At 44.5% G+C, this 13,860-nt stretch overlaps 1 protein-coding gene across 1 annotated transcript in view; it reads left to right on the top strand.

Annotated features, from left to right (window-relative positions):
• AHRR (aryl-hydrocarbon receptor repressor) overlaps positions 1-13,860 on the top strand; it is a 128,596-nt gene that overhangs the window by 12,174 nt on the left and 102,562 nt on the right. Inside the window, exon 3 of the mRNA XM_019539968.1 lies at positions 10,428-10,499. Coding sequence (XP_019395513.1) covers positions 10,438-10,499 — 62 coding nt within the window. The 5' untranslated portion in view covers positions 10,428-10,437. The remainder of the gene's footprint in view (positions 1-10,427; positions 10,500-13,860) is intronic.

The following is a 13,860-nucleotide window of genomic DNA, read 5'->3' on the forward strand; positions in this document are numbered from 1 at the left end:
CCATTGTTCCTGGTGACTCCAAGGGGGGCCCTGGTGAACAGACTTTCCCTGAGTCCCTGCTGGTAGCCCCTGATAAAGTTGTAGGCAGCCACAAGATCCCCCCTCAGTCTCCTCTTGCGGAGACTGAAGAGATCAGCCAACTTCCTCAGCACCCTCGGATGCATTGCATCTGGCCCCAGTGACTTGCACATGCCCAGCTTTTCTAAATAGTCCCTAATCTATTCTTTCACCACTAAGGGCTGCTCACCTACTCCCCAAACTGTGCTGCCCGGTGCAGTAGTTTGGGAGCTGACCTTGCCTGAGAAGACGGAGGTAAAAAAGAAATTGAGTACTTCAGCCGTTTTTGCATCATCTGTCACTAGTTTGCCTCCCCCATTCAGTGAGGGACCCACACTTTCCTGACCTTCCTGTTGCTGCTGACATACTTGTAAAAACCCTTCTTGTTACCCTTCAGGTCCCTTGGTAGCTCCGACTCCAATTGTGCTTTGGCCTTCCTGACTTTACCCCTGCATGGCCGAACAATACTCTTATACTCCTCCCTAGTCATCTAAACTTCTACTTCTTGTAAAATTTATTTTTGTGTTTAAGCTCATGGAAAAGTTCTCTGCTGTGCCAAGCTGGTTGCTTGCCACATTTGCTGTTTCTCCTGCACATCAGGATGGTTTGTTCCTGTGCCCTCAGTAAGGTTTCTTTGAAATACAACTAACTCTCCTAGGCTCCTTTCCTTCTCAGCCTGGCTTCCCAGGGGATCCTGCCCATCAATCCCCTGAGGGAGTCAAAGTCTGCCTTTCTGAAGTCCAGGTCCAAACTCTGCTGCTCTGCTTTTTTCCTTTTGTCAGGATCCTGAACTGCATCATCTCATGGTCACTGCTGCCCAAGTTACCATCCACTTCTTCATGTGTCCCCAATTCTTCCCTGTTTGTGAGCAGTAGGTCAAGAAAAGCATGGCCCCTAGTTGGTCTCTCCAACACATGCAACAGGAAGTTGTTTCCAAAAAATTTCCGGGATTGCCTATGCATTGCTGTATTGCCCTCCCAGCATATGTTAGGGTGATTGAAGTCCCCCATGAGAACCAGGGCCTGTGATCTGGAGTCTTCCACCAATTGTTTAAAGTTGTTGCTGAAAAGGTTCCAGGTTATTGCAGATGACGTACTCCCTGAATCCCAGGGTAGTTAGTCTTCATTCATCACGTAGCACTGCCAACATATTTACCCTATGCCAGTTATAGGAGAGAACTACTGAACAACAAATGCCCCTGTACGTTGCATTTACAACTTTAGTAAGGCATTCAAATCTGTTGGAAGCTCTGGTCTCTGGTGCCTTCTTGCAAAGTTTGGCTGCCCAGACAAACTAATTAACCTCATACACTGCTTTCCTGACAACATGCAGGCCCATGTATCAGTGGGTGCTGACTCTTTTCTGTAGCCCATGGGCTGTGTGCTTGCCCCTACATTATTTATTCTGTGCTTGACTAGAGTGCTAGGAGTTGCTGCACCTACTATCACTACTGGTGTCACCCCAACAACATGATCTGATGGCAGACTTTTAAACGTTCACTGATTCAAAGCCAAAAGCAAATCCCAACATAGTGAAGTAACAGATCTACTGTATGCCAATGACTCAGCATTTGTCACCCTTTCTGAGAATGACTTGTATCATTTACTGAATTCCTTTGCCCATGCTGCATCCCTTTTTGGCCTCTGTATTAATGTAAAGAAAACCAAAGTCTTGTAACAACCAACTCCTGGCAGAAACCTATCACCTCTATCACTGCCAGAAATAAAATTGAATGGCAGCCCGTTAAACAATGCCAAGTCTTTTTGCTACCTAGGTACCATAGTTGCCAATGACACCAGCATTGACAAAAAACTTTCAGCATGCTTAAAGTCAGCTTCCTCAGCTTTCGATCGCTTACAAAAAATTGTGTGGATAAGACGGGGTCAAAGTGTGTACAAAATGCCAGGTTTACAGAGAACTTGTGTTCCTTCATCTCCTGTACTCATTAAAGACCTGCCCTCTTTATCATCACCATATCAAAAACTTAACTGCCTGCAACAACACCACCTATGCAGCATAATGGGTATTAAATGGTCTGACAGAATCACAACAGAGTACTATAACTGGTAGCCCTGCCAAGCATGAAGCCATGCTAGCGTGGAGGCAGATGACTTGGGTCGGCCACATCATATGTATGGACAGCAATTAACTACCTAGGAGAGTTCTGTACAGTGAATTTGAAAAAGGCAGTAGGAAGGTTGGCCACCCCAAACTCTGTTACAAGAACTGCATTAGGCAGCACATACACTCTGCCAGACTGGACTTAATGTCCTGGGAAGATACGACTCATGATAGGTGAGCTTAGCACTCCACTACAAAGGACATAGAATGAGCAACAGACCATCATCGCACTATCTTGGCTGGCAGTAGAAGGGAACATAGACACCAACTTGTCCTGGCATGTTTCCTAAGCCCTATATGTGGAAATGAGTTTCTAGTACCAGCAGTAGGCATAGTCTAGTCGAATCTGAGTGACTTGCTGGCTTGCTTGCTTTGACATAATTCTTCCTGTATATTTTTTAAATCTTCCCATGCCACATTCTACAGTACCAAGTACTTAAACATATTAACCATTGACCCCCCCACGCTCTTTCATTCTCCTTATTAATGAACAGTTAATTACAGGATATTGTGATCTCCCAACAACCTTAAAAAAAAAAAGGTCTCACTACTTCCTTAGCCTCCTTTGCTAAGGAGAATAGGATGGAAAGGGGCAGATACACTCACTCTAGGTACAAAAGGAGTGGCAGTGTATATTGAAGTATTTTACTTATTTCTTTATTTTTTGAAAACTGTGTATGCTTTCCACTCTTTTTGTCATTCAGCTGCTTGTCTTCCTTTTCCACAGGTGCCTCCCAATTCCCTCCTATTCCTCCTGGTTGACAGAATTCTGTTCTCAAAATCTTGGTCTTTCTGTACTCCTTGGGCATGTCTACACAAGATGCTGTGTCACCATAGCAACAAGCTACTGCATGGTAGCTGGATGCTACGGCGATGTAACATCTCTGGGCATAAACTGTGATGCCAACACTGCTGCACAGTAGCAATGAGCTTAAAACCATAAGGCAAGGGAGCTGCGCAGTAACACGAGTTACTGCACAGTCCTCCGTATATGTAGATGTGCCCCTGGAATACCTGGATCTCCTTTCTAGGAAGAATTTCAGGTACTGTCTGCTCCCCCAGCCACATAGCTTTTGGAGCACTGCTTGACGTCAAAAAGAATAAAACATCCTCATGCACTTTTACAGACTCCTGAGGTGTCTTACTTTCCTCTTGGGTTGTCATCAACTCTGTTGAGTCATCTGCAAATGTTGGAAAAGAAAGATGATATGGTGCTTTATTCAGTCTTTGTTCCACTATGCCCAAGCTTCTCCACGCAATATTCTAATGAATGGATCTACTGAAAAAACTGTAAAGCAGCAGGCTTATTGGACATATCCATCTACTAACTTTCAGCTTCAAATCAATAGGCCAATCAATACATTAATTGGGGGTAAATAGCCTATACACTTTTGGGGAATTACATAAGCAGAAAGTATCTTCCACAGAAATAAATAGCTTATCCTGTCAAAAGTTTTGCTTTGGCCAATAGAGTAACAGTACTTTTTTCAACTGCCTCTCCACTGGCCTTAGGTCTTTCACACTTCTAATAACACATCTTTTATTACCTGTCCTTTCACTGCACCCAACTCCATCACTCTTACTTGTTCTCAAGTATGAACTAGCCAATACTTGAAACTGGTTTTGCAACTAATTGCCTTGCCTTGCCTTGCCTTGTCTCAGGTTATATGATCAAGCTAAAAGAAAAACTTTATGGCTTTGCCTCCTTTGCTCCCCCCAGTAAGCCTGAGTAGGAGAAATAACTGCTACCATTTCAGCTTTTGTAGGGTCTATAAGAAATCCTGTTTTCCAGTTACTCTCTTTCTCTCCTTGTAACAATTTGGAATTCAGTTTCTATACTTTTGGAAGAAAATTGACTCTTAATGACATAACCAAGTTATGTCTAACTAGATAATGATTTGAAACTTCTGTCACCTCTGCTGCATATCCACTACAAGATGTCCCATGTATAGTGTTTCTAGTGCAGCTTTCAGACCTGCTCTAAGGGTTATATTTTTGTCTAGGGTCAAATCTTTGCTGCTGGCCCCAAGACCCATTATTTCTTCTTACATTGCATTGTTCAGTTCTGCTTGAATAAACTAACTGCTGCAATACTTTAGCCATCTTTCTTTTTCCTATCTTCAAGAAAGGGAGAAAAGTGGATCCAGCAAACTACAGGCCCATCAGTCTGACCTCTATCCCGGGGAAGGTCTTGGAAAAAATTATCAAAGAGGCCATCCTTAATAGACTGGCTGATGGCAACATCCTGAAGGATAGCCAGCACGGGTTTGTTGTGGGTAGGTCTTGCTTGACCAATCTCATTTCCTTTTACGACCAAGTGACTTATCACCTGGACAAGGGAGAAGAGATTGCTGTCATATATCTTGACTTTAAAAAAGATTTTGATCTGGCATCCCATGATCTCCTTTTGGCCAAACTAGCTAATTGTGGCCTTGGCCTCACCACGATCTGCTGGCTGGGGAATTGGGTCCCTCAAGGCTCTGTCCTAGGGCCTATGCTACTTAACATATTCATTAATGATGTAGACATTGGTGTCAGAAGCAGACTGGCCAAGTTCACTGATGACACCAAACTCTGGGGTAAAGCATCCACACCTGAGGACAGAAGGGTGATCCAGACTGACCTTGACAGGCTCAGGAATTGGGCAGATGAGAACCTGATGGTGTTTAACACCGAAAAATGTAAGGTTCTCCACCTTGGGAGGAAAAACCTGCAGCATGCTTATAGGCTCAGCAGCGCTACACTGGTTAGCACTACAGACAAAAGGGACTTGAGGGTCATGATTGACCACAAGATGAATATGAGCCTTCAGTGTGATGCTGCGGCCAGTAAAGGAAGCAAAACAGTGGCCTGCATCCATAGATGCTTCTCAAGTAAATCCCAGGATGTCATTCTCCCATTGTTCTTGGCCTTAGTGATGCCGCAGCTGGAGTACTGCGTCCAATTTTGGGCTCTACAATTCAAAAAGAATGTGGAGAAGCTTGAGAGAGTGCAGAGAGCCACGCACATTATCAGAGGTCAGGAAAACAGACCTTACGATGAGAGGCTGAGAGCCATGGGGCTCTTCAGCCTGGAAAAGCGCAGGCTCGGGTGATCTGGTGGCCACCTATAAGTTTATCAGGGGTGCTCACCAGGATCTGGGGGAACGTCTGTTCACCAGAGCGCCCCAAGGGATGACAAGATTGAACAGAAACAAACTCCTCCATGACCGTTTCAGGCTGGACATGAGGAAGAACTTCTTTACTGTCCAAGCCCCCAAGGTTTGGAATAGACTGCAACCAGAGGTGGTTCAAGCACCTACCTTGAACACCTTCAGGAGACATTTGGATATTTATCTTGCCGGGATCATATGATCCCTGCTGACTTCCTGCCCTTGGGGCAGGGAGCTGGACTCAATCTTCCGAGGTCCCTTCCAGCCCTAGTGTCTATGAACCTATGAATCTATGGATACCTCAACTTCAGAAAGGCTTCTGACATTGTTTCCCATGATATTATCCTAAAGTTAGCTAAGGAAATACTGTCTAGATTGGGGATCAACATCTTTTTTGAAAATATAAGCCACAGCTTGTAATTTAGTTGGCATTATTTCCCTCCAGCTGCCCAATTTTGAGCAGAGGCTGCAGGCAGGAAGAGCAGCCTTCCCGGTGGGCTCTAGCAGCTGGCTGGAGTGGTTAGAGGCAATTGGCGTGCCATTAGCAAAACTCAGACTGTATCAAGCCACTCAGGAATCAAGATTTTAAAAGTTTGGAAGAAGAGGTTTGAGGAGGAGGATCAATGAGCAGTGGTGAAACTTCCTGGGAGTCCTGCCATTACATATAGCAAGGGAAGATAACTGAATTTTTAGACAATAGAAATGCAGTAAATCTTATCTGTCTGGAACTCAGTAGAGCATTTACTATAGTCCCACATGAGAAACTGTTAGTTAAACTGAAAAAGATGAATATTAGTATTATTATAGAATTATAAGGCAGGTAAGGAACTAAAGGGAATAACGTCAGTAAAAGACTACACTGGAGGTTACTAACAGAATTCCTCTAGGGGGACAAAAAAGTTCAAGCTGGATCCAGTGGTGACCCTGGCATAAAAAGTAGACTAATGAGTTTACTTGAAATTGTAACGTTGGAAGGCATTGCTAATGCACAGCATGATTTGAATATCAGACAGTAAAAAACAGTGATGTTCATATTTGGTATGAAAGAAAATGATGTCACATGTAATAGCACCAGCTGCCAAGTTATACACTTAGGAACCAACAAACATGAATTTCTGTCATAAGTGGATACTCATTGGTTGGAAGCAGTAGAGGATAAGAAAGACCTGGGCAGATGATGATGGGATGGGAGCATGATCAAGAAAATGGAGGTTGTCTTAAATAACATAAGAAGAGTTTGGAAAAACTAATGCTGAGAAGGGATATGATTGCTCTGTATGTATATCAAGGAGGTAAACACCAAGGTGTAAGGGAGAGCTTTTTAAATAAAAGATGATGATGGCATAAGAACAAATGTATATAAAGCAATTAAATCAAATTTCGGCTGGAAGTCTGAAGTAAGTTTCTAATAATCTAAGTAGTGGGGTTCTTTAACAACTGTCTGAAAGAATTAGTGGAGACAAAAGTCCTTAGTAGTTTTAAGATGGAGCTTGAAAAATTTGTGACTGGCCATTTGTACACGCCACAAAATTGGCCTTTAAAGCAGCTTAATGCCCTTTTGCACCACTTTAATGGTGTAGCTGTTTGCACGTGTCAGCAGCATAATGTGCTTTAATGGTGTGCTATTTACATGTGTTGGCAGCATAATGTGTGTTAAATGACTTCGGGATGCAGCAAAGCAAAGCATCTCCAGGGCAGTTTGGTTTGCCGCGGAGGGAAGCACTGGGCCCTGTGCATCTCAGGGGCTGTGCAGGCAGGCTTCACTGAAGGGAAAAAAAACCCAGCGAGCCTGACCCTTTTTTTTTTACGCCCCTCCTCCTCATATCCTGCCTGCCTGCCTGAACTGCGTGGGAGCCCGGTGCTTCTCTGTGCAGCTGCAGTGCCCTCTGGGACCACTTGGGTCAAATGCTTGTGGGCGGGTGCCACCTGGGGGGTGCCACCACTGCTGCAGAAGGAAGCACCAGCCCCCATCCACAGCTCAGGGACCGCTTAGCCTGCCAGCAGCTTGCCCTCCCCTCCCCTCCCTGCCACCAGAGAGACAGGTAAGGGTTGGACCCAACCCTTGTGTACATGCCACACGGGTTTACTTTGCCCTAAATTGAAGCAGTGTTTTTAAAGACCCACCACTTCAATTTAGGGAGAATTAAACTGAAGTAACCCCTGTGGCATGGACAAATGCCCACTGAAATTATATTTGCCTATGATAGCAAGGGACTGGACTTTTTCTCCACTGTCTTACCTTCTCTGTCGCATATAGCTGAAAAACACCTAGTTCTGGAACAGACTGTATTCTTTGCTGGACAGCATACAACAACACTACAATACTTTTGTAGTCTGTGAGTAAAACTCCAGAGGATCTAAGCAGATAGGCAGATGGATTCAGTATGAGATGGTAACAGTTCTCTAGGGTTAATACTCCCGCCAAACAATGAAAATCTGTTTTGCATTTCAACTGAGAGTTGTTGCTTCCATCATTTCCTAACAGTACAACCATCCCTAACACTGCTGGGACTGTGAGTTTAGAGCTAATCGCACCAGTGTGTGACTTCTAGAGTTACCAACAAAAATTCCTACAGCAATATGAGTTTTCACTCCCCTGTATCTGAGACCTATCAGGTTTGGTATAGCAGAGTAGCTGAGGGTCTTAACAACACTGAATGAACTTGACAGCTAGAGAAGAGTGACATGTCATATTAAAATATCAGCCTGCAAACTGTGCAGCATAGAAAAAGAGTACTCATACGACCATTTAAAGTGTTCAACTTTTAAAATTACTTAATACATACAACATAGTCACACCAATTTGGGCTGGGTCAATATGGAGATGTGTGGCCTCCAAAGAAAGCCCTGAAGGAAATGATGTTAGCAGTTCAGTCTGTTGCACTGTTCTCCCAAGACCTGTTATTTGAATTGAGAGCATTGCTTGTGGGGGTGGGTACTTTTCTGCTTAAGGAACTGTCTTTTTAGACAAGGTATAAGAATAATGTGCTGTCAGCATGGTGCTCTCCTGTTGATTTTCCCCCTCCTCCCCAAAAGGTGGTGGTAACAGATGAACTATAAGGGCACCTAGAAGTCTCAATTTAAACCAGGGCAAGCTGGGTGACACTCTGCACATACACATTGTGACATCGAGTCCCCACCCCAGAGGGACTGCAGTCTGAACAGATAAGGCAAACCAAAGGATGGACAGGATTTAAACTTAGTCAAAGTCACATGGCAGATCAGTTTCAAGAGTCTAGAGTCATGTCTGTACAGCTCTTCTACTACAGAAAGTACTCCTGGGCTGCCTCTTGAACTAGAAAAAGTGTCACTGCAAAATCTGTGACAGGCTCTTTAGCAAAGAGAAAATTAACTGCCCTTGTCAGTCAGAGCCATGCATATGTGGCCCCATTGCTTCTGGTTCAGGAGGCACATGGTACACAGGAGAACCATGTGTTTAAAGGTTCTGTGGTATGGCATGGTAAGTTTGCCATGTAAACATGCCCTAGATCTCCAGTACCTTAATCACTGAACTGCATATCTGCTTTGAAAGCATAGTTGTTGCATGTAATGTTCTGGACAAATGTCATGTTGCATAATGGCATCCATCTTGTCAGAGTTTCATACAAGACATGTCTATATTCCTAAAGCTCTTTGGGCTCCTTGATGGAAAGTGATATATTATTTTTCTTACTTGTTTTTCTGAGGTGGCACCTGAAACATGAATAAGTTGCCTTTACTGCAGGGTGAAAGTAAAGCAGACAACGTATAGCCTTGCGGTGGTATACTTCCATTCACCTGAAGGCAAAGTTTCGTGTCAGAAAGTAAGGAGTAACTATACGCTAGTGCAAGTTGCAGTGGTGGAGTGATGATATGTGCTCCCCTAATCAGTTTTATTAGAGAGTACCTGTAGTATGTAGGGCAGGAAGAATATGAGCTTTCATAGGCAACAGCCTACAACTCATACGGACCATCTAACGAAGTAGGCTGTTGCCTATGAAAGCTCATACCTTTTTGAACCAGTTAGCCTCTAAGGTACCACCCTGCTCTACATTCTGTCTGACTTTAGACTAGCAGGGCTAGCCATCACTCATTCCAGAGTACTGTTTGCTCTGTCCTAGGGCCAAGTCTTACTTTCTTTTCTTGTATCTAAGTGGTGGGCATGTAACCATATAACTGTAGGTTCTCTCTTACACAGTTTGTGATTCAGCATTGCCTGCACTAGTCTACAGAGAATGCCTTGGTTGTGGCCAGGCAGCTGCCCGGGGGAAATAGAATCGCCCAGGTATATACATCTGGCTGGACAGTTCCTGCAGGGAGGGCAGTGAGGCACCAGGGATTTGGGCAGTGCCTAGCCTGGTAGCTAGGGCTCTTTGTTCAGAAGTAGGAAGCACAGATTCAAACCCTATTCCCTGAGTGAAGAGGGCTTAGAATGTGGGTTTTCTGCTCCCTGGGCAAGTGCTAAAACCATTAAGGTGTTGGGCTGCTAAAAGACACAGTTACTTACCATCAAATTCTCACTTCCAGCAGGTAGCCACACAGTGCCATTATGTTTCCCTGCCAGAGAAAATAAAATCCCAACTGTGCATCAGTGCCAAAAACTACAGTAATTCAGCTACAAACCACTTCCGCACATGAAGCATAAAAATGCTCTGGCCCCTAGTGGCCTGACATTGTAATAGTGCCCTTTGCAGAAGGCTAATTTGGTCAATCTGGTTGTATGTCAACTCCTTAGTATGGGATAAATCTATTACAGAGTAAAACCTAGGGTGAATTGCTCCATGACAATCTTGTCACAGCATCTTGAGCCTAAATGTTTAGCAACCAGGAGATTGGAATGACTTAAAAAAAATCCGAGAGACAGAGGCTGGCTAATAAAAAGCATTCAGTTTATGCCCATTAATACAATATTTTAAAGGTTTAATTAAAAAAGAACTTGAACATTAACAGAATTCTGCAGCTTCTATTGTAATACTATGCTTTTTAACCTTACCTAATGTGCTGGCTTAAGGAACAGGGACTGCCTTCTCTTAAATTTCCCAGGTTTTGGCATTTTTGTCCAGGGGTAGGAAATACAGAAATCTATTAAAATGAATCACCTGCTGCTTCTCTGTTTCAGTGCCAAGACAATGATACCACCTGGGGAATGCCTATATGCTGGGAGAAAAAGGAGGAAACCCATTCAGAAACAGTTAAGTATCATAGTCATTATGATTGGATTTTTGCCTTTCACTATATGTGAATGTGCTGGAGGAGGGGAGAGGTTGGGGGGGGAAGGGCACAGAGAACTCATCTTCCCACTATGCTCCCACACAGGCGAGACTTTAGTTTGTCTTTTTGAAGTCTGAAGCATGGGAAGAAAGAGAAAGACAAATCTGCCTTCAGTTCCAAATGGTGCCAGAAGGGTGTTCTTGCAGGACTGGGGCTATAGTTCCAGCCTCACGACCCAGTCTGGCTAACATAACCTGTAACATACAGCGGCAGGTTCTCCCTAAGCTCAGGGGACACTATACCCAAAGATCAGTGTTCTCTGATACCGAAGTGCTAGAACTTCCTTTCCTAACCTTCTTGTCATGTCCTTACAGAAGGCATAAGTGACCCAAAATTTGTTGAATATGAATTTTAAAAGTGCATTAATTCATCTGAAATGTGTCACTTTTTGCATTCTTTAGAATGAGTCATTTTCAGATATTTATTTCACAGAATCATTTTCACTGTAAAGAGAGAAATTGTTTGTATAGAAAAAATGCAAAAAATAAGCAATTGGAAGAACCAGGATGGCTTGAAATGCAAGAACAGGAAGGTTTCCATGCCATGGAAACTTACTTATCTGAGTAATAAAAATCCCTGCAGTGAACTGGTTTTTTTTTTCTTTAGGGTAGGCAATGATGCCTGTCTCTTATGTTGTACTATGTCGTTGTCAAATCAAAAATATTTTTGGTATTTTTCAGAATTATCATTGAATATAGTTGAGAGCAAGAAGGCACAAATCCGGCTGTTTTTAGTCACTCAAAACTTTAAAAAAAAATAGTTCATTTGAGTTTAAGTTGTCTATGTTTGGTCTAATCCTAACAGGGAACAGTTGTGAATGTTTGAATAAAATCTGTTGAGCAATTTTGAAATCAGATAAGCTTTTAAAAATAAACTGCTTGCTTCCACTTAGAAAAATTCTTGGAAGTGCTAATACATCATTGTGGATGAGATTCTTAATGCACACAAATACTAGAATGAAAAAATATGGCTCCTTCAATAGCTGTAACTTGGTTCCCATATATTCGTTATTGCAAAAACATACATATGTTCTCTGTGTTGCTATGTTGGGCTGTACATGCAGGTTGCCCCAGTAAATTCAGTGTGATCACCCATTTGTGTAGAGTTATATCTGCATTTAAGTGTTTAAAGGATCTGGGTCTAGTAGTGGGCATGGAAACAAGTGTGAAAAAGCTAAGTGACTGTGGCATTGATGCCTGCACAGTCAGATGGATTGCTGATCAGCTGAAAGGTCGTACACAGAGAGTGGTGGTGGACAGGTCATTATCGAACTGGAGGGAAGTGGGCAGTGGGGTCCCCCAGGGCTCGGTCCTCGGGCCCGCACTGTTCAATTTCTTTATTAGCAACTTGGATGATGGGGTGAAGAGCAGCCTGTTTAAATTTGCAGACGACACCGAGATTTGGGGTGAGGTGGGCATGCTAGAAGGGAGGGACAGGATACAGCAGGACCTGGACAGGTTACAGGGGTGGGCAAATGAGAATAGCATGGGATTCAATACTGAGAAGTGCAGGGTGCTGCACTTGGGCAGTAGGAACCAGCAGCATACTTATTGGCTGGGGAACTCCCTTCTCAAAAGCACGGTGGCAGAAAGAGATCGTGGAGTCATTGACTCCAAGATGAATGTGGGTCAACAATGCAAGAACAGGGTCAGTAGGGCTAACTGTACCTTGTCATGCATCCACAGATGCATCACAAGCAGGGCCAAGGAGGTGATCCTCCACCTCTATGCAACACTGGTCAGGCTGCAGCTGGAGTACTGCGTCCAGTTCTGGGCACCGCACTTCAGGAGAGATGTGGACAGCATTGAGAGAGTCCAAAGGAGGGCCATTCTCATGATCCGGGGACAGCAGGGCAGACCCTATGAGGAGAGGCTATGGGACCTGAACCTGTTCAGCCTTTGCAAGAGAAGGCTGACGGGGGACCTGGTGGCCATCTGTAAACTTACTAGGGGGGACCAGCGGGGTTCAAGAGAGACCTTGTTCCCCCGAGCGCCTCCTGGAGTAGCAAGGCAGAATGGCCACAAGTTGTTTGAGAGTAGGTTCAGGCTGGACATTAGAAGGCGCTACTTCACAGTCCGGGTGGCGGATCTGGAATCAACTTCCAAGGGAAGTGGTGCTGGCTCCTACCCTGGGGGTCTTTAAGAGGAGGCTCGACGTTTATCTGGCTGGGGTCATTTGAGCCCAGTTTTCTCTCCTGCCCATGACAGGGGGTTGGATTAGAAGATCTACAAGGTCCCTTCCAACCCTACATCTATGAATCTATGTTACAGTTTTTGCAGGAGTTTGTAACATTGAGTTTTAAGTTTCTGTGATTTCCCTCTTGATTTATGTGCTGCCAGATCAACAATACAAATGTGAGACTGCCTTAATTGCTATAGAGTCCCAAAGGTGGCTAATGCACAGGTTATTTCAGAGGTCTTTCACTGAAGTTCTAGCTGCAATGAAATGGCAAAACTCCAATTGAGTTCATTCATCTCAGAATTTCACTCCTTATTGGTTGGGAAGCAATTCTTTCTTGGAAATATATATGCATGAGGGTTGTATTCCAGGCTACTTTTTATGAGGTGGGTCTAAAGGCTGAAGTCCAGATACAATATAGGGGTATCATTTGCCTCTGAATCATTAGTTTTCTCGCTAGAGGCAGCTCTCATTTTCTTGTGTGCAACTGTATATATATTATGATTTATCAGAATCATTTTTGTCCATTGTTTTTCCTCTGAGTTTGACTATGTAAATAGTTAAATTCTGGCTGGGGAGTGGCATGGAGCCAGGAGCAAGCAGCAGCACAGAGCTGCATTCAGTGAGAGCTTAGCGCTGCTGCATGCCCCTGGCTCCTTGCGGATGCTCTGTGCTACCCAAACACCAGCCCCCACCCCCAGCCATACATCCCTAGATCCATGCTGCCACGTGCTCCTGGTATTGCCAACTGGCCAGAGCTCTGAGCCACCAGGCAGCAGCACAGAGCCATGGGTGTATAGCTGCATGGAGCCACATTTGTGCAGCCGCACATGCCTGGCTCTTTGCAGGTGCCTGGCAGTGCAGAGCTCTGGCTGGTCATCAGTGCCAGGGGTGTGCTACCATGCACTTCCAGTGGGCCTCCAGACTACCAGTGGGCCAGACACAAGCCAGTGGAAAGGGCATAGCCAGGCCCCAATCCAGCCTAATGTTGGGGAATGGGGCATGACCCAGCCCTGTGGGAAGGGAAGGGGGTATGGCCTAGCTCTGATCCAGAAGCAGGGGGCCATGGCCAAGTCCTGCAGGGGAAGGGGGCGTAGCTTGGC

The sequence above is a fragment of the Crocodylus porosus genome, unplaced genomic scaffold (assembly GCF_001723895.1).
Source record: "Crocodylus porosus isolate Cpor-Errol unplaced genomic scaffold, CroPor_comp1, whole genome shotgun sequence".
NCBI classification, from domain to species: domain Eukaryota; kingdom Metazoa; phylum Chordata; order Crocodylia; family Crocodylidae; genus Crocodylus; species Crocodylus porosus.